Source organism: Ylistrum balloti, unplaced genomic scaffold (assembly GCF_031769215.1).
Source record: "Ylistrum balloti isolate Yb309-2 unplaced genomic scaffold, AGI_CSIRO_Ybal_v1 Utg370398, whole genome shotgun sequence".
Taxonomy (NCBI): domain Eukaryota; kingdom Metazoa; phylum Mollusca; class Bivalvia; order Pectinida; family Pectinidae; genus Ylistrum; species Ylistrum balloti.
The window spans coordinates 56,576-82,197 of NW_026782274.1; the positions used below are offsets into that span (position 1 = coordinate 56,576).

Genomic DNA, 25,622 nt, shown 5'->3' on the forward strand with positions numbered 1-25,622 from the left:
AAGGTACATCTGCATAACTCTGCAGTCTCCCCAGTGTTAATTAGACACTGATATGAAGGGTCAAAGTTTCCAGAAAGGAGAACGTCTGTATATTCTGACCTGGAAACAAGTCAAGGACTCGTGTGATGCAATCTAGGGTATCAGCTTATGTTGCGTTTAAAGAAAAGACAAACACATGGGGGTGGTTCTTAATATCATGCATGTAATTCGCTGAAGTACATTACGTGGGTTCAATTGATACCGCAGCGCTAAACACAGATACATACGGAAATGGAACTGCGTCAGATAGCTAGTTATTCCTTCCCTGTCTCTTCAATGATTCTAGGGGACGAAAGTATAGATGTCCAACAGGGAAAAGGCTAAAACCAAACGATGATTCGAGGACAACAACAATATTTGTAAATTACTAATAACGCATGACCCTTCAATCCATGAGTGACACTTTATTAACTGTCAAAATAATACATACTTGTCAAAAAGTCAAAATATATAACGTTGAAGAAAGTATATATCAACAAAATATTAACACGGTATCCTTTAAAAGTTATAAAATAAAATGTTAAAGGTCAGTTAATAGGAAAGGGAAAGTACCTTCTGCTTCAGCGACAACACACAGTCCAGGTCAAATAGAACTAATGCCATGTTCTCAAAAAGAGATCCGAGTAAGCATGTACGAAACTACCAGACACAATAGTGCAATAACATACAGTTGTTTTTGCTTCTAAACACAGTCAGTGATGCTAAGGACCCACGGTGTTGAAACCTAAGACATAGGCGACCGTTGAAAATTAAAAAAAAAAAGTCGATGACGCACAAATCCCATTATTTGATAAATTTAAATTTTGGACAATTTCAAAAGAATGTCACCTAGCCGGCACATGCATACATTTCATGAATCAAAGGAGGTGGGTGATACAGGGGTGTTAATATCATAAAAATAGATTCAAATAATTACCTTCGTTAAACCTCTGAACGACAAGCTGTCCCTAGGTATTCGATGAAAAAATCCATTAAGTGCCCTTGATTTCAGATTTATGTGATTTTTTATGACCAACAAGCTGTTGCTATGTTTATCATCGCCGTCCAAAAGCGATCAGAGTAAACACTGTCTGTAAGTTTTGCTTTTACTGACGACGTCAGCGGTTGTTAGGGACGGTATACATTCTGATCTCCCAGAGTTACTGCCCTTCGTTTCACACTGCCAGTAGATAGTATATAGCGACCAGAAGGATCTTGGTGCCCACCAGTGTTTGGTCTTTATATGCTTGGGTCTTTTCCTTTCTTTTCTCTTTTGTTTTCGCTCTTAATGATAAGATATTTGAACATTCCTTTGCAGAAATATAATAATCTTTACCTGCCAAATCCCAAATGGCCGTCTGGAAGCCATTTTGTTTCTTTTAATCAGTCCCAAAATCAAACGAGCACAAGGAGAGAATAAAGGAGACATACATATGAAAGTTGAGAGACCTTTATTCAGTACTTCTTAAGAAACAGCAATAACAAGCTTTACCAGGCAAAATCCAAGATGGTTGCCTGTGATCATTCCCAAACTCAAACAAGCACTAGGGGACCTAAACGAGCATATACATGAAATTTGAGAAAGATCTATAGAGTACTTCTCAATAAATAATGATAACAATCTTTCGAAGTCAAAATACAAAATGGCCGCTTGTGGCTCATTTTGTTTTTTTCTGACCAGTACCGAAATCAAACAGGCACAACTAGGGCTCAAGAAAAACATACACAACGGGCACTACTAGGGACGAAGGGGAGCCTACATTTGAAATTTCAGAAAGATCCATCCTGTACTTCTCAAGAAAGAGTGATAACATCTGATGATGGTGGGGTAATAAGCTTGACAGCTAATGTACAGGCACCTGTATCTGGAACGTAAACAGCACAAGCAAAAACCCAGTCCACTATACATCATATATTTGTATTATGCTATATTATGGACTGGGATTTTGTTTGTGTTGTTTACGTTCCAGATAGAGGTGTCAGTGGTCGATGGGTGCCGCCGAGAATGGACGGCGTATGGTTGGTACTATGACAAATGCAGAGGCAGTAGTTAATCATATTGTTACCTTTACTAGTAATGGATAAAAGGATGACAAGAAGAATCCTGAATGCAAGGAAACGGAAAGTAGTAATAGTTATGGCAGGATTCAATACTGATGAACATCCATCGTAAAAAGATATCCCGGTATCACTATTTTGATTTCTTTTTTAAAATTAGAATCGAATGAAAATGAAACAATGTATTCAGGGGTTAAAATCTTTCAAAATGACAAAGAAATTGCAGATCGACTTTCCCAACATTACATATGCAACCAGGTGTATACAACATGAAATTACCATTAAATTGTACACGGAATATAGAAGTTTTCTACCTTTATATCAACACTGTTGTATTTTTCTTTCTGTCTACTTTTTATTATTATTAAGTATTAGCTTAATTTCTTAGTGCCTTCTATAAAAGTCGTTATCTAAGGTTTCTGCTTGAAATGTATAGAGTATCTGAATGTTGGGCGAAAAGTTTTAGACAGCCAGTACCAAGAAGGCAATGCTAAAAATATCTACAAGTTATGAATAATATTATCGTCTACCACTTCGTCCGAACCAGTGAGAAACAGTCCCGAACATTTACCGACCAATGAGTGAATTGTTTTGCGACTTTTTTGAATGCGAAAAATTCCTTCTATAGAACAATCAAGCCAATGTTCAGGAAGTTCCCTTCTTGTGTCTATAGAGGCTGATCAGAACGACGGTGAGTTCCCTGTAGAGCAATGAAAATACAGGATCTTATGAGAAGAATGTTATTTGCAATACATACCAATTAAAAAAACTAAGGTTTATATTTATATATATACATTCCGATTTTGAATGATATTTGAGACTTCAAACTCCATGACAACACAACACTGATCATTAACAATTTTATTTCTTTCTATGGAAAAAGCAAACAAATACATATAATATTTAAAAATGTGTAAATGAACATGATACACAACATACAGGCAATAATGAACTGCTGAAATCTGGAATGTTTCGAGACATTAGCTGAGGAGTTGTAATAAAACTGACAAAATCTCCAGATTTCAGTAGAATTGTCTAAACTTTATAAAGTGCACTGAATACATATGGCATTTTTATCAAGTAATATCATTGCAGATATTAGAAAAAGTCAGATGTACAAAAAGAGTTTTTGGTAGTTATAGTGATGTTTTGCAAGAAATGAGATATTTCTATGAACTGAACAAAAAGATATATTATCAAATAAAAGGACATTTTCTACAAACTAACTTCCGAACTTAAAGCTTTATCAAAAATAGATTAACAATGACAGAGGGAAAAATTTGAAACAAAAATTACTGTATTAAATTTATATAGGATTTGCAAATGACAGAATAAACGAAATCTAAGAGGGATCATGTCATCCACCATTGTTTGACCTTTATTTGTCCTTTAAAGCTGGATCTTTTCTGCTTCTTCTCACAATATTACTCTAACTATATGACTATGATGGTCGACTGTATTTTTCTCGATCAGTCATGAAATCGACCTACAGATAAAGTCTAAAAATGACCCCTTCAGTACTTACTAAACACAGTGTTAACAAACTTTCATAGTTGAAATAAACAAGGGCTGCTATTTTTCTTTTTCTTTCTTTGATCAGTCCCAAAATCAAAGGGGCAAAAGGTAAGGAAGGATATGTATTAATCACAAAGTCTAATTTCTGTCAAATCAAATTGACTCTCTGCATGATCTTCTATACATAATGCTGTGATATAAACCATTAAGGTGGCATTATAATCTTTCCGTCATGGCAGTTTACATAATCTTCATGCGACATATTCTTCAGTTCAATCTATAAATGAATTATTTCTACAAAATAGCAGTAATCAGACATATTACAATTATTTTTCCTTGAGAAGAAATGAAGTTTACAATGTAAATCAAACATTCATGTACTTTATTTGTACTTAAAAACCAATGTGCTGTTTCATGCTTAACACAAAAATGTCTGTGTTTTGATTAGCCAGGGGCTATGAACTTCTCATAGCCCCTTAACCCTGATATAGCCCCTTAACCCTGATGTTTCAGTCGTAACATACTCACCTTTCATCTAAACTATTAGAGTTAAATTTATTTACAAAAACACAATTAAAAGTTAAAGAGGTCACCTGCCAGACCACGTGGGCTTTCCCCGGCTACTACAATTTCTCCCACAGGCAGATCCCACTTATGCTTACGTCCCAGCCAACAAGAGTGATTTATATAAGTTGAAACAATTTGTTTTGTAATGTTGTTGTAAAATAGAAAATTTCATATTTAATAGACTTTTCATTTCCTTATTATTTTCCTTTCTTATTGAATAAACAATTAAAATGAAAAAGTTGAATCACCAATATATACCGATATCTACATTCACCTATTTTCTGTAAGTATGCATACAAAATGTTCTGATATCTACAAACTCAATTTTTATGTAAGTATGCATTCAACATGTTCAGAAACCTACATACTTAAATTTTGAGTAAGTATGCATACAAAATGTTCTGATATGTACAAACTCCAATTTTCAGCAGGTATGAATACAAAATGTTGTGATATCTACATACTCCAATTTTCAGGAAGTGTACATACACAATGTTTGATATATCTAGCAATATACTCCAATTCTCAGGTATTATACATATAAAATATATACATAACATAATCAATATTAAAAATACATTATGTTAAAAAATCCAAATAAAGAATAATGTAAATAAAACTGAGGAAAATTGTCATCCTAACTCTAAAGAACTACAGCAGCTTTCATGGCTCAAACAGGAAGGCAAGTTAAGCACTGATCCAGGTGAGGAAGACAACATACTTATCAAACACTTTCTATCAGTCTTTTCAGAACCAGACAAGACCACTGCACAAGATTTAAAAAGTGAATAGTAATAAAGAATAGCAAGTCATCCTATTCCACTGTGGAGGACATTAAGATGAAACCTCAGGGTATTTCCAACACTAGTGAAGTGCCCACTGACTTGCGAACAGCATGTTTATCTTCAGCACATTTCCTGTGTTGTCAAAATTACCTTAAAACTCTGTTCTGTTTTGTTTCTATTCTACATTAGTGATATGTCAGAATGCTTAAACTCTGCCACTGGCCTCTTTTCTGGTGTCTGGAAATCATATTTTTCAGACAATATTAACTAAAGAGAAAAAATATAATGAAAGGCAGCATGCTTTGTCATTAACAAACACAGACACGCCTCAAATGTCAGTGACATACCAGACAAATTTAAACTAGAGAAACTTTCAGACCGTACAACTGACACATGCTTTGTGTTAATGTACAAGATCATAAACAGCCCAGTTGCCATCCCAAAACAGACAGAAGTGTCAGTCAAGAAACACACAGACTTCATGCTATCACGGTTCATCCTGTAGCCCTCAATCTCACCAACAAAACCCCCACTCTCCTAGAACAAATAGAAACTGGAATAGTCTCCCCTTGAACACTGCAGAGAGTGGTTCATCTACAAAATACTAAAAAATCACATATCACACAAACATACTCTTTATCAAATTAAGTATGTGTTATTCTCTTCAGTATATTGAAGGCAGACTTTGACATAAGTTCAATATGAACAATAAAGAACCATTACGCTTCTTTCTCAAAGGAGCCAAATCAAAATTACCCATTTGACATATACAATTATGTAAATCAATTACTATGATTATGCAAGACTAACAAGTATAACTGGTTACATAAAACAATTATTTCCGAGTAATATTATTACACAAAATGAATAAGTGATGTATAGATGTTAATATTCGCGGCAGATTTAAATTTTTTTATATCCACAATCATCGAAGATCACGCAATATTAAATACCAAGGAAACAGCAGAGAATCAAAATGTAATGAAATCTCTGTTATATGCCTGTATACAAGGACACCAGTATGTAGACAAACACAAAATTTATTCCTCATGAAAAAAACTGGAACTGTGAAATACTAGACCCGAGAAGTTAAACCACTATACACATCACGACTGCTAAAAAATTATCATTTTGCTGCATAAGGTCATGAATTGAGTCATAATCAATGTGAACTATAAGAAAAGTACCCATAATACTCCTATATATATTGCACATTACAGAAATCATATGCTAGTACTACCAGTATATAGCAAGTTAATAACATAACCCCAGACTTAAGTCATTATGCTTAAAAAAGGACACTGGCAGAGTAAAATAAGTTTGTGTCTGGGATGTTGCTTAGAAACCATCATTCAAACTTATTACAAATATTTGTTTATCCACAAAGAGGTACATGGTCAATATTGTTTAAATTAAATCAAATTTTTAATGAACATCAAAAACTTAATAAATTTGAAAAAAAAACCTTTATCATGAATATTGATAATAAAATTTGTCCAAATGAATTGACAAGTTTATTTTCAGTAAATGTGTATGTACATTTGTGTATACCACCATTAACACAAAACAAAATCTCCATCCTGGTACATGTATCATGGAAAGTCATGAACCAGGATGTCTGGGCTTAAAATGTTGTACATATCAAGCCATTGATTTCCTGAGAACTTGTAAGATTGTGTAGAAGAATACCAAAATACCAACAGAAATATAAAATATATCTTTCGACATTATGTATCGTATGAATTTGCATAGTCTGGGTATATCAAAGAATGGTAGTAAGATTCAATTAAATCAAATTAAAAAATTGGTTAAGACACTGAAATCTTAAAATCACAACAATACCAGATAACAAACCAAATTTTAATAAGTTTTATTAAGATTTATAAAATTGCAAATTTTCATTAGTTTGGTGGGTACGTATTTTGTATTTTAATAAATTAATTTGACTTGTAATCAATAAACTGCTACCTGACAAGAACTCTAACATTAATTCAATATGCTGATGAAAAGGTAACGTTTTGATCTAGAAACTGGCAAATCCTCTAATTCTGGTCTGAAATCATTTTTCAAAGAAAATTCCACTGTAAGCAAAATTTGGTACATCATTAACTTCATATAGAAATGAAAGTCCATTGACAGCAAAGTTAATTAATCTAGGAATTCATGAAAAGAGTTCTTCATTTTTATCTGGATTTAAAGGGCTTTGTTGGATGGCTGATCTTAAATTGTGTGTCGATTTCAAATCATCCTTCTACTGACAGTTACATATTCAGTGATATCACAAGGAAGTAAAAATGTGTTAACAGATGTAACATATATGTATAGTGAATCTTCAACACAAATGTCGTAAAAATACTCTTTGAAGTAAGGATGGCACATGCAGAGCATCTAAACATTGCTTCAGGCAAAGGATCTGTCAAGTTAAGGACCCAACAAAGTCAGAAAAACTGATACCAAGTAATGCCATTTTACTACAGAATTTTAAACTTTCTGTTTCACATTTCATTTTTATCACATATTTATTCTCACATTCTTTATTATTCTCTTTCTTGACTGTGACAAATAATACATATGTTTTTACAGCATATTCTAACACTTCTTTCCTTCATCTGACTTCGAGAATTTTTTTTTTTACAACCAACTTCTGAATACTGACAACCCAACAATTTAAGTATTGTAAAGTACACAAATTAAGAAGTCACATAAATCCACCGGAAATAATTCACATACCCACTGGCGTTATATCTGTTTTCATATCTAATTCCAAAGAGAAACCAATTTTGAAATTATTTATACAGAGGTTTGGTTAAAATTCCTTTCATGTACATAAATTTTTCTTTTTGATATTTCAAATAATGGCTTAAGTCTCTGTGCTGGTTGTAAACTGACTACTGCATTTGTCTGTTTTTCTGATGTCAACTTCAAACAATACCTTTGACCACTATGTACGTATCAGGAGATCTCCATGATATATTTGTAGTTGTAATTTAATGAACAATTATCAATTTTTACCATCTATGCTATTTAACTATCTTTGTCAGTTGTGAAGAAAGTAAAAGACTTATGAGAACCATTGGTTTTGAAAGTGAAAATCTTGTATCACATTTGTGAACCAGTCTGTTTGTTGTCTTTAGGAATGGCATGAATTAAAAGTGAATCAACATACCAGAAGCATCACTTTTACTTCCTCAATAAAATTTTCATAGCATGCTACTTTTAAAATTTTTCAATACAACAAAAACTCCTATCAATATGCCTCAAAATATCTAAAATCATTTGGAACAAATCTGAGTATGTTACACACTCACCCCGCCCCTATTTCATCCCTACCAGAACATCAGTTTGACCTATGCCTTGTCTTCTAACTCGGCTTCTTGTTTACGATGTGCATTCACATGATGATTGACATGTACAATTTCCCACTTTTTCATCCAAGGTCCCTGTATGGTAACGTCGAATTCATCACCCTCCTGTAAATACACAATATATGGCATTTACATAAACTTATACAACTAATACACACAGTATGGTAGATAGTTTGTACTCACACAGCATCGGCGAGTATTAGATTGTATTTATAATGCAGTGATACAGAAGGGTTTCATACACCAGGTACAGACACTGTGATTGCAGTGATACACAACGGTATATTATACCAGGTACAGACACTGTGATTGCAGTGATACACAATGGTATATTATACCAGGTACAGACATTGTGATTGCAGTGATACACAATGGTATATTATACCAGGTACAGACACTGTGATTGCAGTGATACACAATGGTATATTATACCAGGTACAGACACTGTGATTGCAATGATACACAATGGTATATTATACCAGGTACAGACACTGTGATTGCAGTGATACACAATGGTATATTATACCAGGTACAGACACTGTGACTGCAGTGATACACAATGGTATATTATACCAGGTACAGACATTGTGATTGCAGTGATACACAATGGTATATTATACCAGGTACAGATACTGTGATTGCAGTGATACAAAATGGTATATTATACCAGGTACAGACACTGTGATTGCAGTGATACACAATGGTATATTACACCAGGTACAGACACTGTGATTGCAGTGATACACAATGGTATATTACACCAGGTACAGATACTGTGATTGCAGTGATACACAATGGTATATTACACCAGGTACAGACACTGTGATTGCAGTGATACACAACAGTATATTACACCAGGTACAAACATTGTGATTGCAGTGATACACAATGGTATATTATACCAGGTACAGATACTGTGATTGCAGTGATACACAACAGTATATTACACCAGGTACAAACATTGTGATTGCAGTGATACATAACGGTGTAATATACCAGGTACAGACACTGTAATTTCCTTTATTTACAATTTCACAAACTGGGAGAGGATAATGATTGTTAAAAGTCATTCAGGACTTGGCAAAGCTTTTGTCTGATAAACAAATAAATTCTTCGGCCATAGAATTGAAAACGTGAGGGTCTACACTGCAAGGTTAGTGATTTATTTTTCCCTTCTGCAAATCAATAAATATAATTTCCTCTGTGACTGGTACATAAGTATTTCCCATTACAGATCACTATCCAAGTATAGAGTGTCACAGTAGTGAGAAATCTTCAGATACATGTATAAGTAGGTAAATATTTACACATATGAGATATATTTCATTCAGTAGAAATCAATTTAGACCGATTAACTATCTGACCTAGAGTTACAGGAAACACTTTAGACAGTATTATTTGCTGGGTTTATTAGCATTGATCATCCTGTCAACAGTCAGGGTGACAGTCTAAGTCATTTTGAGGCAGGATCTCCTGGTCATAACTTGTGGCTATCTCACTGAACACCATAGGCCGGTCACATATTATCAACAAAACAATTAATGTTAATTTCTTGCTCAAGAACACTGCCACAACAGTAGAGGATGATTCTTGATCTCAGCTGGAGAGACTTTTTTAAGAAAGGGCGTCCTGTTTCTGTCACACTAGCAATCAAACTTTGCCAAATCAATACTAACCTGACCAGTGACAGCTTTCTGAGCCTTTAAATGTCTGTTTGAGGCATTAAACTCCTCCCAATTAATCTTCATATTTGGGTCTTTGGAGGACCTCATTAGTATTCCTTCCTTGATACCATAAAATCCAACAGGCTCCGAAGGTCTTTGCCATCTTAAATCAAAACTCCATCTGATCTGTTTGGACATGTTTGGAAGGCTGAAACAGACGTTTGAAAAATCTAGAATTTATATAAAACTGTATCCACCAGATTTAATTCAAATATTCATTCTTAAGACAAAACAAGTTCCCATTTTTTAAGTAGACCAATTTTATACCATATATATGTAGTTGCTTTTATTCTTGCTATATTCAGGGTGAAATGAAATACTACTAAGTAAAATACCTGTAAAATATGACACCCTGTGAAGACAAGGTTTCCATGAGATATCACTTATACACATACCTGATCAAATAGTATTCATTAATAACCAGACATCATCAGAACAAATTACATAACTTTTATATCAGAGTACAGATTTAGCACCATTGACTTCTGAAAGTCTAGTTGTAAGGCCTTTATCATGTCTCTGTCTGCTGAAAGTTTAGTAATGGGAAACATGAGCTTTGCTTTGGTTTGATGAATGAAAACTTTAGATTAATGTTCTCGCCAGTGAGCTCTTGACCATTTCCCGGTTGCCTTCGTACTCTGACTTTAAGTGAGATTTAGATACATAGGAATTAATCTGAATTTAAAACAAAATTTCTTTTAGGGAAAGTAGCACTCTTTTAGAAAGTCAATTTGTATTCAGCTGTAAAATGGAGGAAAAAAACCACAGATGAGTCACCTTACCTTCTGTGTGGAATGATATTGTTGAAGAGAAGCATCCCTCCATATGGAATAGGGCAGACCTCTATGTCGGTATCAACATCTATGTCTGGGGACAAAACATAAAGATTTGCTACACTTATGATCAGACAAAAACAAAACAGAATGATAAAAACAACATGCTTATAGGCCCATAAATACATGTACAAATGTAATGATGTTACCCCTTACCCTCATCAGGTGCATGCATTGTAATATCATCTTGAAAATTTTACTTAACATAGGCTTATCTCCCTTTGCATGAAATCAATTTTATGCAAGTTTCAAACAAATACATAGAGTTATGGAGAGTCTAATAGACTGACATTAAATGAACACTGCCTAATAAGGCAAACTAACCTAACTTTTTCTTCATTTCCTCCTCTTCAAGCATCACATACCAAGTGCCACCGTGGCAACATTGGTGAGTGGCTATCTTACCAGTCTTGTGGCCTTGGCTTGCAATCTACAAACAGAATCATAACACAATAAATGCAATTGTTGTTAAACTCCATCATTCAAATATTAAATATGATGATTTACTTTGTAGAATTCTTTGGTTGAAAAATCATATATTTCTAAATCATTTGTGATTATAGTAAATACTACTTTTGACAAATCCGTTACAAAACTCAATGAGTGAAAAGAATGATTATAAAAAATAAATAAGTTTGAATATGAAGCATAATTTAAATACATCAAAACAATTCAAAAACTAAGTAACGATTAAAGACAGGGCTGGTACCTGCATACAACCATTGTTTTCGTTTGTGTCCAGCAAGGGAATCCAGGCAGTGGGCTGCAGTACAGTGTAGGAACTGTTGTCAAGGTAACCAACATCTGTAGTCAAAAAAAACAGTCACATATACATGATCAGTTTGTTTTACAATCTACACATCGCAGATCTTTGTATGTGTACACGATCAGTTGGTTTTACAATGTACACATCACAGATCTTTGTATGTGTACACGATCAGTTGGTTTTACAACTACACATCACAGATCTTTGTATGTGTGAACGAGATAGTGCACGAAACTACCAATCAAAACTTGGAACCAAAGGGTACTTTCCAAGAAATAGCAGTAACAAACTTTTACATTCAAAATATTTCCATTACAACAGTTCTTTAGAGCCCAGCATAATCTAGTCCATAAAAAACAACCTACCAGGCCCCACTTGTATAAAACATCTCAACTTGAGATTTCCTCAAGCCCAAATTTTCCTCAGCTAATATCTCCTTGAAAATATCTTGTATGAAAATTCCTCAAGGAATTTCAGGACATCCTAGCCGATGACTTCCTCTTGTTCCTTGAGAAAATTTTATACAAGCCTTTTTGAGGAGATATCAGCTGAGGAAAATCTCGACTTGAGGAAATCTCAAGCTGAGATGTTTTATACAAGTGGTGCCAGGTATTTAACTGTAAACCCACCAAACTTTCACACTTGACCTCCATTAACAAATGTTCTCAAGTTAAACTTGTTTCTAATTTTTGATCCCTCTAACCTTGATGCCATGGTACTGTGGTGGCTTCATTCTGAGGTGTCTTTGTGCGGAGGTTCCACACTGGATGTCCGATGATGTCCGGACCAATCAGCTGTTCTATAACATTCAGCAGTCTCTCATTGGACCACAGTTGTTGGATTTCCTGTAAATATCAATGACAAACCTGTCAGGGACAAAGCTTGGTACTGCTGTAACATCTTAACCTTTAGAAAATGAAACATCATTCTTATACTGTTTTACTGATGTTCATGTAACCAACTGGTACTTTGTGTTTTTCAATTCCTTTTAAAAGAGAAGATTCTGTGGACAAAAGACCTAAGAGGAGAGAAACTTTCTTGTAAGAGTGGGTTTTTGATACCAACTTCCATGCTTCCACATGTCTTTACCAGCAAGTTAGCTGTCTACACCCATTGACTACACAGGCAGTTAGACAAAGTATGAACGGACTTCAGTAATATCTTAATAACCCAACTGATATAGATATAACATTTGACAGGGATAAAAATATCAGCTGTAGACAGATAATCACTGCTTTAAAATCAGGGATCACTGATTTAGATTTAAGGTTTCTGAAATTCTTCTCTCACCAAAGGCATGGATCCTAGCTTGTGGAGTATAATGTTCGCTCCTGGAAACTCCTTCTCAATAATGCTCAGCCTCTCAAAAAAACCATGTTCATTGTAAAGTTCTGAAATAAACAAGGGAAGCCATTTTGCAAGTACTTACACAAATAAACAGTCACTTGAAATTTTTAAAAATAATTTTAAAGTGAAATTTGAAAAAAAAACAGTCATAAAAAAAAATTCAACATCATGTGAAGTTTAGTAAACCCAAACTGCCACTAAATTATTAGTTACAAACATATCAACCAATTAAAATTATGTATGAAGTACTACATGTACTTAAAATACATGAACTCTAATTAGGGCAACTACATGGCACACACCGCTAACTAGTGTAAGTGGAACACAAAGATATCATATCATGTTAATTTGTTACTTTTGATAATGGTTGGTTAATTTTTCATAACTTTCATTTCAAAAGTTTAAAATCTATAGAATGAAAGCTAACTTTGCAAAATCTTATTTCTATTGTTCATTTTTCTGAACTTTTGAAAATATTTTGCGACAATTATCCAATGAATTTCATAAATATGCACCGAACAGGATTCATACAGGCAATAATTCTGCAACTGACCAACCAAAGGATGCAATGCACTACTCAACTGCTTCCAATATATCAGAGCTCAAGACCTTACTATGACCTTTAATCCTTTGTAATTATGAGGTGAAAACAACATGATTCTGGCTTATCCATCCTAATTTCATTACAAGGATTAAACTATACTAACTTTGTGAACACATCCCTTTTTGCACCTTTACCCCTACCATGTCTGTCCATGATTATCTGTCTATAGTAAAAAGAGTATCTTGAACCCTTACTCTTGATTTTGCACCTTTCCCACTACCGTATCTGTCCATGATTATCTGTCTTTAGTAAAAAGAGTATCTTGAACCCTTACTCTTGATTTTGCCTGCATTATACAACTTGAGAGCCATTTCATCAACAAGTCGTCGGATGGCATCTTTACATGGCTCCAACTCCTCTGGTTTGAAGAAATCCTCCACCACTACAAAGCCCTGTAAAAAGAAAGCATGTGATTTCTAAATATATATCATTATGAGCTCATATTGGATTCTTCTTTCCAAAGAAGCTGTTTTATGAAAGTGAAGACATGTTTATTAGAAATGTTAAAATTTACCTGTAATGTATTTTGAACTACAACTTTTAGTTTTTAAACAATGAAGAATTACTAACAATCTAACTTTGATTTCAGTGACATTTGTACCAGATCATGCGCTAATATCTATCAATCAACGGTTCTGTCAGCATTGCCAATAACATATGGAAGAGACCTTTGTCCTACCTCAGTAAATCTAATTCTGTCCCCTGGAAGGGAAGTTGGTTTGATCATAATAAAGAACTGCCTGATCATGTCTTCTAAGTAAGACCTTGTTCAGGCCTCTGTAAAAAGCATCTGATCTTGTCCTCTGGCAGAACCCTTGAACAAAACTTGGTTAAAAACTGCCTGATCATGTCATTAAGCAGAGGCTTTGAACTGACGGTCAAGAACTGCCTTAAGATGTCTTCTAAAAGGAACCTTGGTCTGACCTTAGTAAGGAACTGCCTGAACATGTCCTTTTGTTCTGACCTTAGTAAGGAACTGTCTGACCATGTCCTCTGGAAGGACTGAAGTCTGACCTTAGTAAGGAACTGCCTGACCATGTCCTCTGGAAGGACTGAAGTCTGACCTTAGTAAGGAACTGCCTGACCAAGTCCTTTTGTTCTGACCTTAGTAAGGAACTGTCTGACCATGTCCTCTGGAAGGACTGAAGTCTGACTTTAGTAAGGAACTGCCTGGACATGCCCTCTGGAAGGACTGAAGTCTGACCTTAGTAAGGAACTGCCTGACCATGTCCTTTTGTTCTGACCTTAGTAAGGAACTGTCTGACCATGTCCTCTGGAAGGACTGAAGTCTGACCTTAGTAAGGAACTGCCTGACCATGTCCTCTGGAAGGACTGAAGTCTGACCTTAGTAAGGAACTGCCTGACCATGTCCTCTGGAAGGACTGAAGTCTGACCTTAGTAAGGAACTGCCTGGCCCCTTGGTCTGACCTTAGTATGGAACTGCCTGATCAAATTCCCTTGGTCTGTCCTTAAAAAAGAACTGCCTAGCCATGTACTCTGAAAGGAACCTTGGTCTGACCTTAGTAAGGAACTATCTGGACATGTCATTTGGAAGGACTGAAGTCTGACCTAAGTAAGGAACTGCCTGGCGATGTCCTCTGGAAGGGACCTTGATCTTACCTCAGTAAAAAACTGCCTGATCAAGTCCCCTTGGTCTGACCTTCGTTAAGGACTGTCTGGCCATGTCTTCTGGAAGGGACCTTGGTCCGACCTTAGTAAGGAAATGCCTGGCCATGTCATCTGGAAGGGACATTGATCTTACCTCAGTAAAAAACTGCTTAATCATGTCCTCTGGAAGTTGTCCAGGCTTCTTCTCTTTTGCCTGTGAAGGCATTGCCTCTAGATTAAACTTCTCAGGATGGGCCTCATCTGTGTCTCCTGGATACCTTTGCGTAGTCATGTTGATGTGTTCTCTGTTTTATTTGAAATAAAATTTTGCTTTTAATTCATGATATGATTTATTTTCAGAACACATTTCCTGCATCTACTTTCTGCATTATCTATGCGATTCTATAAGATTTCTATATATAAATGAAACAGTGGTGGGTCGGTGATCAATCAAACACAACTAAAAATTAGCCTAAAAAACTTGAACAAAAAAAAATCAACAGAAAAAAAAACAAGAATTGATGATGATTTTGAAAAACCAATTTGTAAACAGTTCAAGAGTATTCGTAAAATTTTGACTTTACAACATGGAACTTGGAACTTTCATATTTCATAATCTAACCTAACCAGGCAGTAGTCGTTAAATTGTTATTAGTGTTCAATATTAAAAAGTAAGGAAATACGGCCGCAAATTAACAAAATGCAGATTACTCAAAATAATGGATGGCACACCTGACAATACAAATTCATTTTCTACAAAATGCAATTCTGTACTTAATTTAGAAAACAGATTACAATCGATAATTGAAAAATTTTTTAATTTTCAATTATGACAGTGAAACTGTTTCATCACTAAATTGAAAACACAGCAATTCTACAAGCAATACAAGAGGCGTGATGGGCCTGTTTTGTTTAAATAGTATTTGATGTTTAGAAGCAGAAAAACAGCAGAGAAAGAAAATCAAACGCCATAGCCACAATACCTCAAACATCAAAGGAGTGTTACGGGCAATTTACGAAAGAAATGGTCACCATACCCATGTAACAACCCTCCACCATCTTAAAACTGTCACTGCACTCTAAGCAAGGATCAGAATACATCTCGAGGAACATCAAAATACATAGTAACAATGGAAAAGAAAGCATGTACACAAGAAACACCACAAAGTGCCATCGCAGATCATGCAATATTTACAATACAACCATATCATGGGAAAGATCAAAGAATTGATTTTTAATGAGAGGGGAAAGGTGAATCGGAGCCAATTATTCAATGTCAAAATTGCAGAAATGATTAATTGTTTCAATTCAGGAATAGCTCAGATATCTCAGAAATGCTGAGATAGTTTAGAGCTTGCAGCAGTTTTTAAAGGCTCTGATTAGAGGCATTTACAAAGCATTGACTTTAACAAATTTAATTTATTTCAATTACAAGAAACAATGTAAGGATTACACCTTGTGCAGCTGACCGATGATGTCAGGTAACAAATCAGCCAATCAGAGGCCTCTATCAATGTTATTAGAACTATTGAAGTATAGTTTATTAATTTGTAATGAATAAAGAAATACTTGAAAACATATCCTGTCAACTGTGTAAAATACGTGAAAAATTATGAAACCTATGATGGCAATGTTATAAATGTAAAATGAGTGTAGCAGAAGTTCATTTTCACCATCTGTATTAATTATGTAATAATCATCATTATCTCCCCTTTTCTTACAGATACACACCTGTTACCAAAGCTGCCCGCATGTACAGCCCTTTTTATGGCCAGGTAATCATGATTAACCATGAACAGGTATTAAAGGTGTGCAGTTGACTGTGGAAGCAAGTGATTTATTACCAATACTTTTAAAAAAAACAATTGCGAGGTATGTGGAGTATGAGGCGACTTTTTACCCTCACTTTTCCGTAGTGAGAGGTTTGATATATGCTTTAAGAGTGTGGTCATTGGAGGGCTCACTGTGTAGTCTTACAAAAGAACGTAACTTGTACTTGTTAATCAATATTAAAACCCGACCTCTTCCCGCAATGTTTTCAAGTTTTTTTCGACTTCGGTTCGGCAAAGATCTAGATCGTAAATGGATATATGTTTACAAAAAATGAATATGCTATCAACAGCTTTTATATCAATACAAACGTCTAGAGTATTTCTTAGCTAAGTCCATTTCGACTTTATAGATATAAATAGATCACATTTTCTCTCCGCTATTTTGTGAATGCTGCGTAGTCTATAAATGGGGCTAGGGCTAGTGTCAGCTGGTCAACTACTTCGCAATAGTAACTTTGACAGTCTTAAAGAGCTTCGATGTTCAGTGTGTCACTTACGGATGGTCAAAAATACAGTCCTTCAGGCTATGCAGCACCGACAACTACGGCTGGCGTCAACCCTAACCGCAACAGCTTAAGTTCGAGTATAGTGTTATGGGGTAACGCAGGCATGCGCACTGACGTCAAAACAAGCCGGTTATAGGATGTCTCAGAATTGACACATAGTAGTATCCAAAAATATTTTATCGTTAGATAGGCCTGACGTAGTGTAAACTAGACTTGCGCAAGTCATAATAATCTATTAAAAAAACAACACTTTTGATACTTAAAAATAAGATTTTTTCCACCGAAAACGATAGCGGTGATACAAATGATTTGGATATATCCAATTGGAATGATTCCATTGCATTTTACCCACAATCAAGTTTATATAATTGAAAATCCTTATAATTGAATATCATTTAGACGGATTGCATATTCTGGATACGTTGCTTTATCAACACTTGTTACAATTGTTACGGACCTATAGATATATACAGGACTGCAATCTCTACAACTCTGAAAGGGAAACTAATGTACATTTATAAATGTGATCCATTCAAAAATATAATACAGAGTACAGACGGTTGTCGAAGATTTTATTGATATATATATTTTTCATTAAATAAGCAAACATCTCATTTTGGTAAGACCAGTAAAAACACCACGCCAATATATGAAGTTGATTTTATTGATTAATCTTATCAGTTACAGGTTTAACGTCCTCTCGAGGTGTACTCTAAATAATTGTACAGCGGTTACGAAGCGTTTACACTGAATTTTATTGTTTTAGCACAACCATGGAATAAAAATAATGTAGGTAGGTTAACTGTAATTCAATCCAACTTCATTTAAGTGCAACATTTGTTTTCCTTTCATAGATATTTGTTTTGAGAAGTTCATAGGCACATTTATGAGACAATCAAAAACAACATAAGAACTAACATTTTACCAAATTTGTGAAAATAAAAATACAATTATTCTTATGGGGAAAAAAAGAAAGATTTTAAATAATTATATAAGATGTAAATTTCCATTGGACCCAGCCCCTCCGGCCCACTTAGTTCCGCTCTCCCAAAGGATGCTTCTGGGAAAACGTCATTCCTTCAGAGAAAGAAGGGGTTTTCCCCAGAATATTGGGTCCTGTCACTTTGACCCTCTGCAAAATTGGTTTCCCAAGGATGCTTTGGTAAGTTCCTTATCATTCTAATATGTAAAGCGATTTCTCTTTTTTCCCTATTGGAGGCGCGCCCCTTTGCCCCCAAGGTGGTCATACACAATGTTTATACATAACTGAGTAATCTTTACCCAAGGATGCTCAGACCAAATTTATATTAAAAGCAATTATTCGCACAGAAATAGATTATAAAGCTTTTGGTATTACGCCCTGTTCTGTCACCAAACCCACCATTTATTTGAAACCAACTTTCCCCAAGGATACGCCAGACAAAATTTGGGTTAAATTCTGTCATTCCTACATTAGAAGGTTTTTATTCTAAAACTTGCCATTTTCCCCATATTTGGGTCCATTCTTCTAGTCCCCATATATACAAATCTGATTCTCATTTCCCCAGGGATGTTTCCTCTATTTCACCTAATAGTCTCCTCCGTCCGTCTGTCCTTAAGAGGTCACGCCCACCATTCATTGAGAATTGAATCCTCTCAACCCAAATCTGAACAAAAACGTCTTTTTCTATAGAAAAAAAAATGGTTATATATCACTGATTGAGTGACTCCTCTCAGACCCCATGGTAGCCACGGAACCTCCATTTATGCAAAATTAAACCTCATTCCCCAAGGATACTTTTGGGGAAAATCAGGGCAATATACAATCATTCTTACGGAAGAAAGAAATTTTACAGAAGAATGATGTCAATGAATTCGCTCTATTTCTCATCTTAGGCTCTGTCCCTCGGGTCCCAGGGAACCGAGACCCACAGTTTACACAATTTTTTTCCGAACCCCCCCCCCCCTTCCAATGTTTTGAACGATTTAAAAGCGATTTCATACCGGATCCCTTCCCTCTGCCCCCAAGAGAGTCAAATCCATCGTTTATATAAAACCGAGCCCCCTTTACCCTCTTTTACTCATACAGAAGGATTTTTAGAACAGACTATATATCTCCCAATGGTCCCTGCCTCCTCCCCTCCACCCCTGAAATCTCCCTGGGACAAAGACCCTACATGTATACATAATTGATTCTCTTCTCCTAAATGATGAACCTAACCAAATTGGTATAAAATCCCGTCATTCCAACAGAAGAAGAAGAGGATGTTAAACATTAGCCCTATTTCCCATTTTAGGCCCTGTCTACCGGGCCCCAATGGAACGAAACTCACCATTTAAACAAATTTGGATTCCCTTCCTTCGCCCCCTAAAAATGAACGATATTAAAGCAATTTCTCTACTTCTCATATTTTATTTAGTAACGTATGAAAATGACATTTCGCACATGACAATAAAAAGTAACAGTAACAAAAGAATTCTTTGTATAACCTCACATGGACAAAAGATCAACTTTGTTAAATAAATACAGGAGGCCTGGATGGCCAGTATCATTCACTATATATTTATATTATATCGGTTATCACTAGAAATCCTTTCGTTTAACATTAATATGACAACGAATTTCCCATGTTGGGACCTGTCTCTTTGAACCATACATCATACGATGTAAAGTAAATGTAATGCTCTCAAAATATCCCTGTTGCCCCGTATAATTCTAACCCTAGACCAAATTCACGCTGGAATTCTCCAGCAAACGGCATTTTAAAGATGGGAATGATACATGGACCGCCGGACGAACGACGGAATCCATGCTCTTGCATGAATTTAACAGTAGAGTTAGCTAGATATTTAAGAGAACATGATATGTCAACATGTCGACCAATGTTTAAAGAATAGTTCTCCAGTGTTCTAAGTTCACATTAAAACAATGTTACTTACTTTTGCTTTGATTTGGTAATGTTACATTGTCAGTTTAGAAAACTTCTGTTGTAGTATATTTCATGAATTCAGTTCGGGTAGCAGTTTTAAAGAGACGTTCATGTAAATCTACAAAACAATTATGATATTCAGCGCGTGGCTAGAAAAAGAATATTTTAGATATAAAGAGGTAAATATTTAGATTAAATTTATTCAATAATGAATAACGTTTCATGCTGTATAAGGTTCACACGAGTGTCCGGAATGGGACAACACAGTTAGGAAATCAGTCAGCATTTCAACAGCTTAACCAGAGTGTCAACTGCCTTTTTACATTGGAATCGAAGAGTCCAGAGATGGGAAATATTTTCCTTCATGTTTTGTTTGTTAGAAGACTGGAACACGTGTGATATTTCGCTGCCGATAATTTCCAGACGATCTCTTGTCCGGACTACCGCATGTCTTGACGATCTACTCATACTGTCTAGATTGTCCGATGTATTGAGGTATACTGTAGACACTTCGCAGATGTGACTTATTTCCAAATAAACTCCTATCATGCTGTTCAGAAACGGCTTTATCTTGTCCGCCACTGCCATTTTGTCAGTCAGTTTTGACGTTGTAAAGTCCACTAATTCCCCACCAACGCGGTTACCAAGACGTCGATGGAGCATTCCTAGTGAAGTCGACATCTTGTGTACAGCAGACGACATGATTTTGACATTTTCTGAATGACGAAGGTTTCGATAATCCACTGCCTTTTTATATCCCGTATGTTCATTAGGAGAATTTTCAGTTACACGAAGTTCCCTCTTTTTGGTTCTATATAAGTCGCCTTGTCCTTTTACTCCTACTTGCATGCATTTTTTCACGTAAACGTGGTTCCGGAAGTCTTTACCACAACCCCAGCAGAAATTACAGCCACAGACGCATGTCATGTAAAAACAACCGCCATTTTTTTCCAAGAACTGTTTGCATCTCGGGCATTCCTTTCCCTGAGCGAAACGGATGTAATCTTCACTTGGTTCTACGTCATCGCCAAATTTTCGAAGTGCACTGGAATAAGAGGCAAAGTCATCACATGCTAATGGCCAATGTGCCGGCTTCAAACAGTCAAAGCAAGCACTGGTTCCACACGAACAGGTGAAAGTGGCCTGTTTCCCTACAAGATTCCTCTCACATTTGATGGAACGTCCGCAATGCTTGTTTGGGCACCATTTTGAGTCAGGTTCAATTTCAACGTCCGTTGTCAATCTTCGTTGAAAAGCCTTTTGCACGATTTTTATGTTTGATGTGGTAAGTAAAATATTATAATCAACAACAGATCGGCACTTGTATTCTGGGCATGTAATTTGCCCTGATCCACTATTCGTTACCGAGAGCAGATGGTCAGCCCAGCATCGGTCACAGAACCAGTGTCCACAAATCTGAAGAGCAGTGGCCGAACTCTCCTCAATATCTTCACAGCAAATGGAGCAAGTGTCTGGAGGAAGCAACTCGAAGTCCTGTGCAGTCAGAGACTCATTTTGATCTGAATTTGAGCTCTGAAGAAGATCTTTTACCGTTATACGATGGTGAATTGGATTGATCGACTGGACTTTTGTTCCTCTGCTTTCCGCTAGTATCTCAAATTCTGTGTGAGCCTGTCTTGTATATGGCAGCAGCGAATCTTTGTGTACAAATTCATCACGCGGGATGGTTTCTATATAGGATACAGCTTTGTTGACAATATCCTCTACACTACAGACACTGCCTTCCGGAAAGGTGTTGATTCTGGTGGATGATTTCCTTGTCATCATATTGAGACAAATTTTAAACATATCTTCATCGGTGTTATCTAAACTACCATATATATCGTAGACAAATATCAAAGCTGAGGAAAGGTCCAAACTAAATATATCGACATCACGAAAAGCTTTCGACTTAAGGACAGTATTCTGTACTTTTTTGGTGATGTCGATGACAAATTTTCTTGGTGAGCAACAGCACTCACTGTAGGCGTCACCAAATGTTTGTTTAAGTGTTTCTACAGCAACCTCATTAGTAGGGATATTAACGCGGACATATTCCATCGAACATATCGTTTCTTCCCCTGACTTCACATCCGCCTTCTTTATCTCGATCTCTTTTACCTTCACTTCTTCTTCTCTATTCATGTATACGATTCTGTCTTTTGTTTCTCGTCTGGTCACTTGATATTTTGGCACCTTTGCTCCTCCAGATAATATGTCTTGCATCCTGCTGGAATGAATCAAGATATCTTCGACAGATACTGAAAGGGGAAGATCACGGATGTTTTCGTTTGAGTCGAATTCGTCATCATCATCATCATCATCGTTTTCTTCCTGTTCTAATTCATCCAAATAGTTGTCGACCCATTGTCTTGTTCCAATTTTCTTTCTTTGTTTCCTTGATTTGCTTTTAATTGGATTACTTTGTTGTGGTCTGTCAACGTCGTCTTGCTCCAAGTCATCAGTAGGCAAATCTTCATACCGGATGTACTTGGGATTGTGGGCTATGGAACTTGTCGCCGGACATGGATACAAAACATTCATTTTCAAATGAGGTGTTGTACTAGAAGTGGCTTCTTCCGTTTTTGGGCCTTGTAAACTTGCGACATTGAAGTATGTTTTCTTTGGCATTACCCTTCGAACGAACCCTTTGTTAGACAGGAATCCCGTGCATGTCCCTTGCTTCTTTAGTTTATGGGACTCGATTAACTCCACTTTGACGTCGCCGAGTTCTTTGCTATCCGTGAGGATTTCATGTTTAAGGACCTGTGGTAACAGCCATCTCCCTTTTTTATTAAAAGAATACACAACACCGTCCCTGTCTAGTCCAAGTTCTTTAAAGATACCGGTAACCTTGGTAACGTTCTGTGAGTGTCGTACCAGGCATGAATGTCGTCTATACTGACGATTATACCTAAAGTGAAACAAGGAAAACTTTTAAGTACAAACATTAATTTCACATTCAACATATGGAAGCAATAGACCATAGTGTTTAACCTGGTGACAAAACACATGAGTACAAATTATCATAATGCCAGCATACGAGAACAAAATATAGCGTCAACACACGAGTACAAAATATCAAAATGCCAGCACACGAGTACAAAATATCAAAATGCCAACACACGAGTACAAAATATCATAGCGTCAACACACGAATACAAAATATCATAGCGTCAACTCACCAGTACAAAATATCATAGCGTCAACTCACCAGTACAAAATATCATAGCTTCAACACACGAATACAAAATATCATAGCGTCAACTCACCAGTACAAAATAACATAGCGTCAACACAAGAGTACAAAATATCAAAATGCCAACACACGAGTACAAAATATCATAGCGTCAACTCACCAGTACAAAATATCAAAATGCCAGCACACGAGTACAAAATATCAAAATGCCAGCACACGAGTACAAAATATCAAAATGCCAACACACGAGTACAAAATATCATAGCGTCAACACACGAATACAAAATATCATAGCGTCAACACACGAATACAAAATATCATAGCGTCAACTCACCAGTACAAAATATCATAGCTTCAACACACGAATACAAAATATCATAGCATCAACTCACCAGTACAAAATAACATAGCGTCAACACACGAATACAAAATATCATAGCGTCAACTCACCAGTACAAAATATCATAGCGTCAACACACGAATACAAAATATCATAGCGTCAACTCACCAGTACAAAATATCATAGCTTCAACACACCAGTACAAAATAACATAGCGTCAACGCTCCAGTACAAAATAGTATAGCGGGTTCATATAAAAATAATAAACATAGGCGGCGAAATATAATTTTGTCTGATTAATTAATGTGTGCTTTAGAAAAAGGAGACGTATTTACATTGATAAACTATTTGTTATGGTTAATCAATAAATAAACTAGCTATGTAGTGGTAAACTATGTACACGGATATAAAAAGATACAGGTAAAGCCAAATCACAAATAAAAGATCAGTGTTATTGTAAAATGTTCACCTGTACCTGTGTAACTTCGGGGATTCTTACCTTGAATTAGACGCCCTGAGCGTGTTCCCGGAGTATACCCGGCGTTTGTCAATCTTGTACACCATGATAGTCTGTCCGACGTCAGAATAAGGACAGACAGAGCCACTCACTAAAACCGACACGAGATTACACACTATATATACACAAGTTTACAACGAGTGGTGCAATAAACGTCTAATAATAGACTTTCTTTATCACTAACCTGAATAATCCAAGCGCACTGCGTACGTACCCGTACATATTTACACTGCCATCATATAACGGTTCGCGTGCCTAGGAAACTATATACCTGACGTACGAAACACGTCCCGTGTTTAACCTCAGTGTCGATATTTCAACTTTACTATATAACCATTATATATCACAGATACAATATACATATTTTTTATCACTGTTTATACACAGATCTATATTTAGAATAGTATACAAGGTCTGAATATCAATATTTGTATCTATAGTGTGTACAACAATATATGTATATTTAATTGTTTTCAATTTGTGGTTTAAAATTTCATATCTTTTTTTTTAAATTATCATTATTATTGTTTTTATTATGTTTTGTACGGAACATGAGCAGAGAGCCAGATCAATGTCCTTTACACCATACACAAAATCCATGCTTTCCCATTACATAGTACCACGGACTTGTATATCAGATATTTCGAAAAAAAAGTACTAATTAAACAAGTTTCATTCAGTGAAGTTATTTTATAAAAGTTCTTAATATTCGATATATTGCGAGGAGGCGTGTTCGCGCAAGGCTTAACTAAGCGATAATCTTATTGTGAACCGTACACAACTTATTCCATCTTGTGACGACATATCCGAATGGTTAAAGGTAATGCAAGGGAAGTAACTCTTGTAGAAATATCAGCATTAGGGCCAATCTTTTTACTAGCTCGGGTAAGCGGCATAAAGGATAGTTAATATTTTCCTGAAAAAAATATCATACATGTCACAAGTATGATAGGATATCTATATTGTTCACGAGTGTGAAACCACGTGGAAAACTATAGATATATTCTGTCATGCGAATATGTATGATATTTAACGGGAAACCATCTTTTCATCACATTTTGAAAGGAAAAACAAACCGAACAGAAAAAAATGTGTTAGGCCTAATAAATTCGACTCTTCAAATCACACG

The 25,622-nt window shown here is 35.7% G+C and overlaps 2 protein-coding genes across 3 annotated transcripts; both read right to left on the reverse strand.

The window, feature by feature from the left end:
- Positions 1–2,922: 2,922 nt before the first annotated feature.
- LOC132554391 (phytanoyl-CoA dioxygenase domain-containing protein 1 homolog) lies at positions 2,923–17,618 on the reverse strand. 2 transcript variants are annotated; one of them, XM_060218698.1, is made up of 10 exons: positions 17,520–17,618; positions 15,345–15,495; positions 13,857–13,974; positions 12,922–13,022; positions 12,335–12,476; positions 11,575–11,669; positions 11,190–11,295; positions 10,815–10,899; positions 9,985–10,180; positions 2,923–8,413 (listed from the first exon to the last, which is right to left on the reverse strand). In XM_060218698.1, the coding sequence occupies exons 2-10, from the start codon at positions 15,480–15,482 to the stop codon at positions 8,291–8,293; spliced, it is 1,104 nt and encodes a 367-aa protein (XP_060074681.1). In that variant the 5' UTR covers positions 15,483–15,495; positions 17,520–17,618; the 3' UTR covers positions 2,923–8,290. The 2 variants fall into 2 exon arrangements, with proteins under 2 accessions (XP_060074681.1, XP_060074682.1); XM_060218699.1 differs by lacking the exons at positions 15,345–15,495; positions 17,520–17,618 and adding an exon at positions 15,203–15,211.
- A 3,098-nt stretch (positions 17,619–20,716) lies between these two features.
- On the reverse strand, positions 20,717–24,540 carry LOC132554396 (uncharacterized). Its single transcript, XM_060218703.1, has 2 exons — positions 24,476–24,540; positions 20,717–23,351 (listed from the first exon to the last, which is right to left on the reverse strand). The coding sequence occupies exons 1-2, from the start codon at positions 24,538–24,540 to the stop codon at positions 20,717–20,719; spliced, it is 2,700 nt and encodes an 899-aa protein (XP_060074686.1).
- Between the last annotated feature and the right edge of the window lie 1,082 nt (positions 24,541–25,622).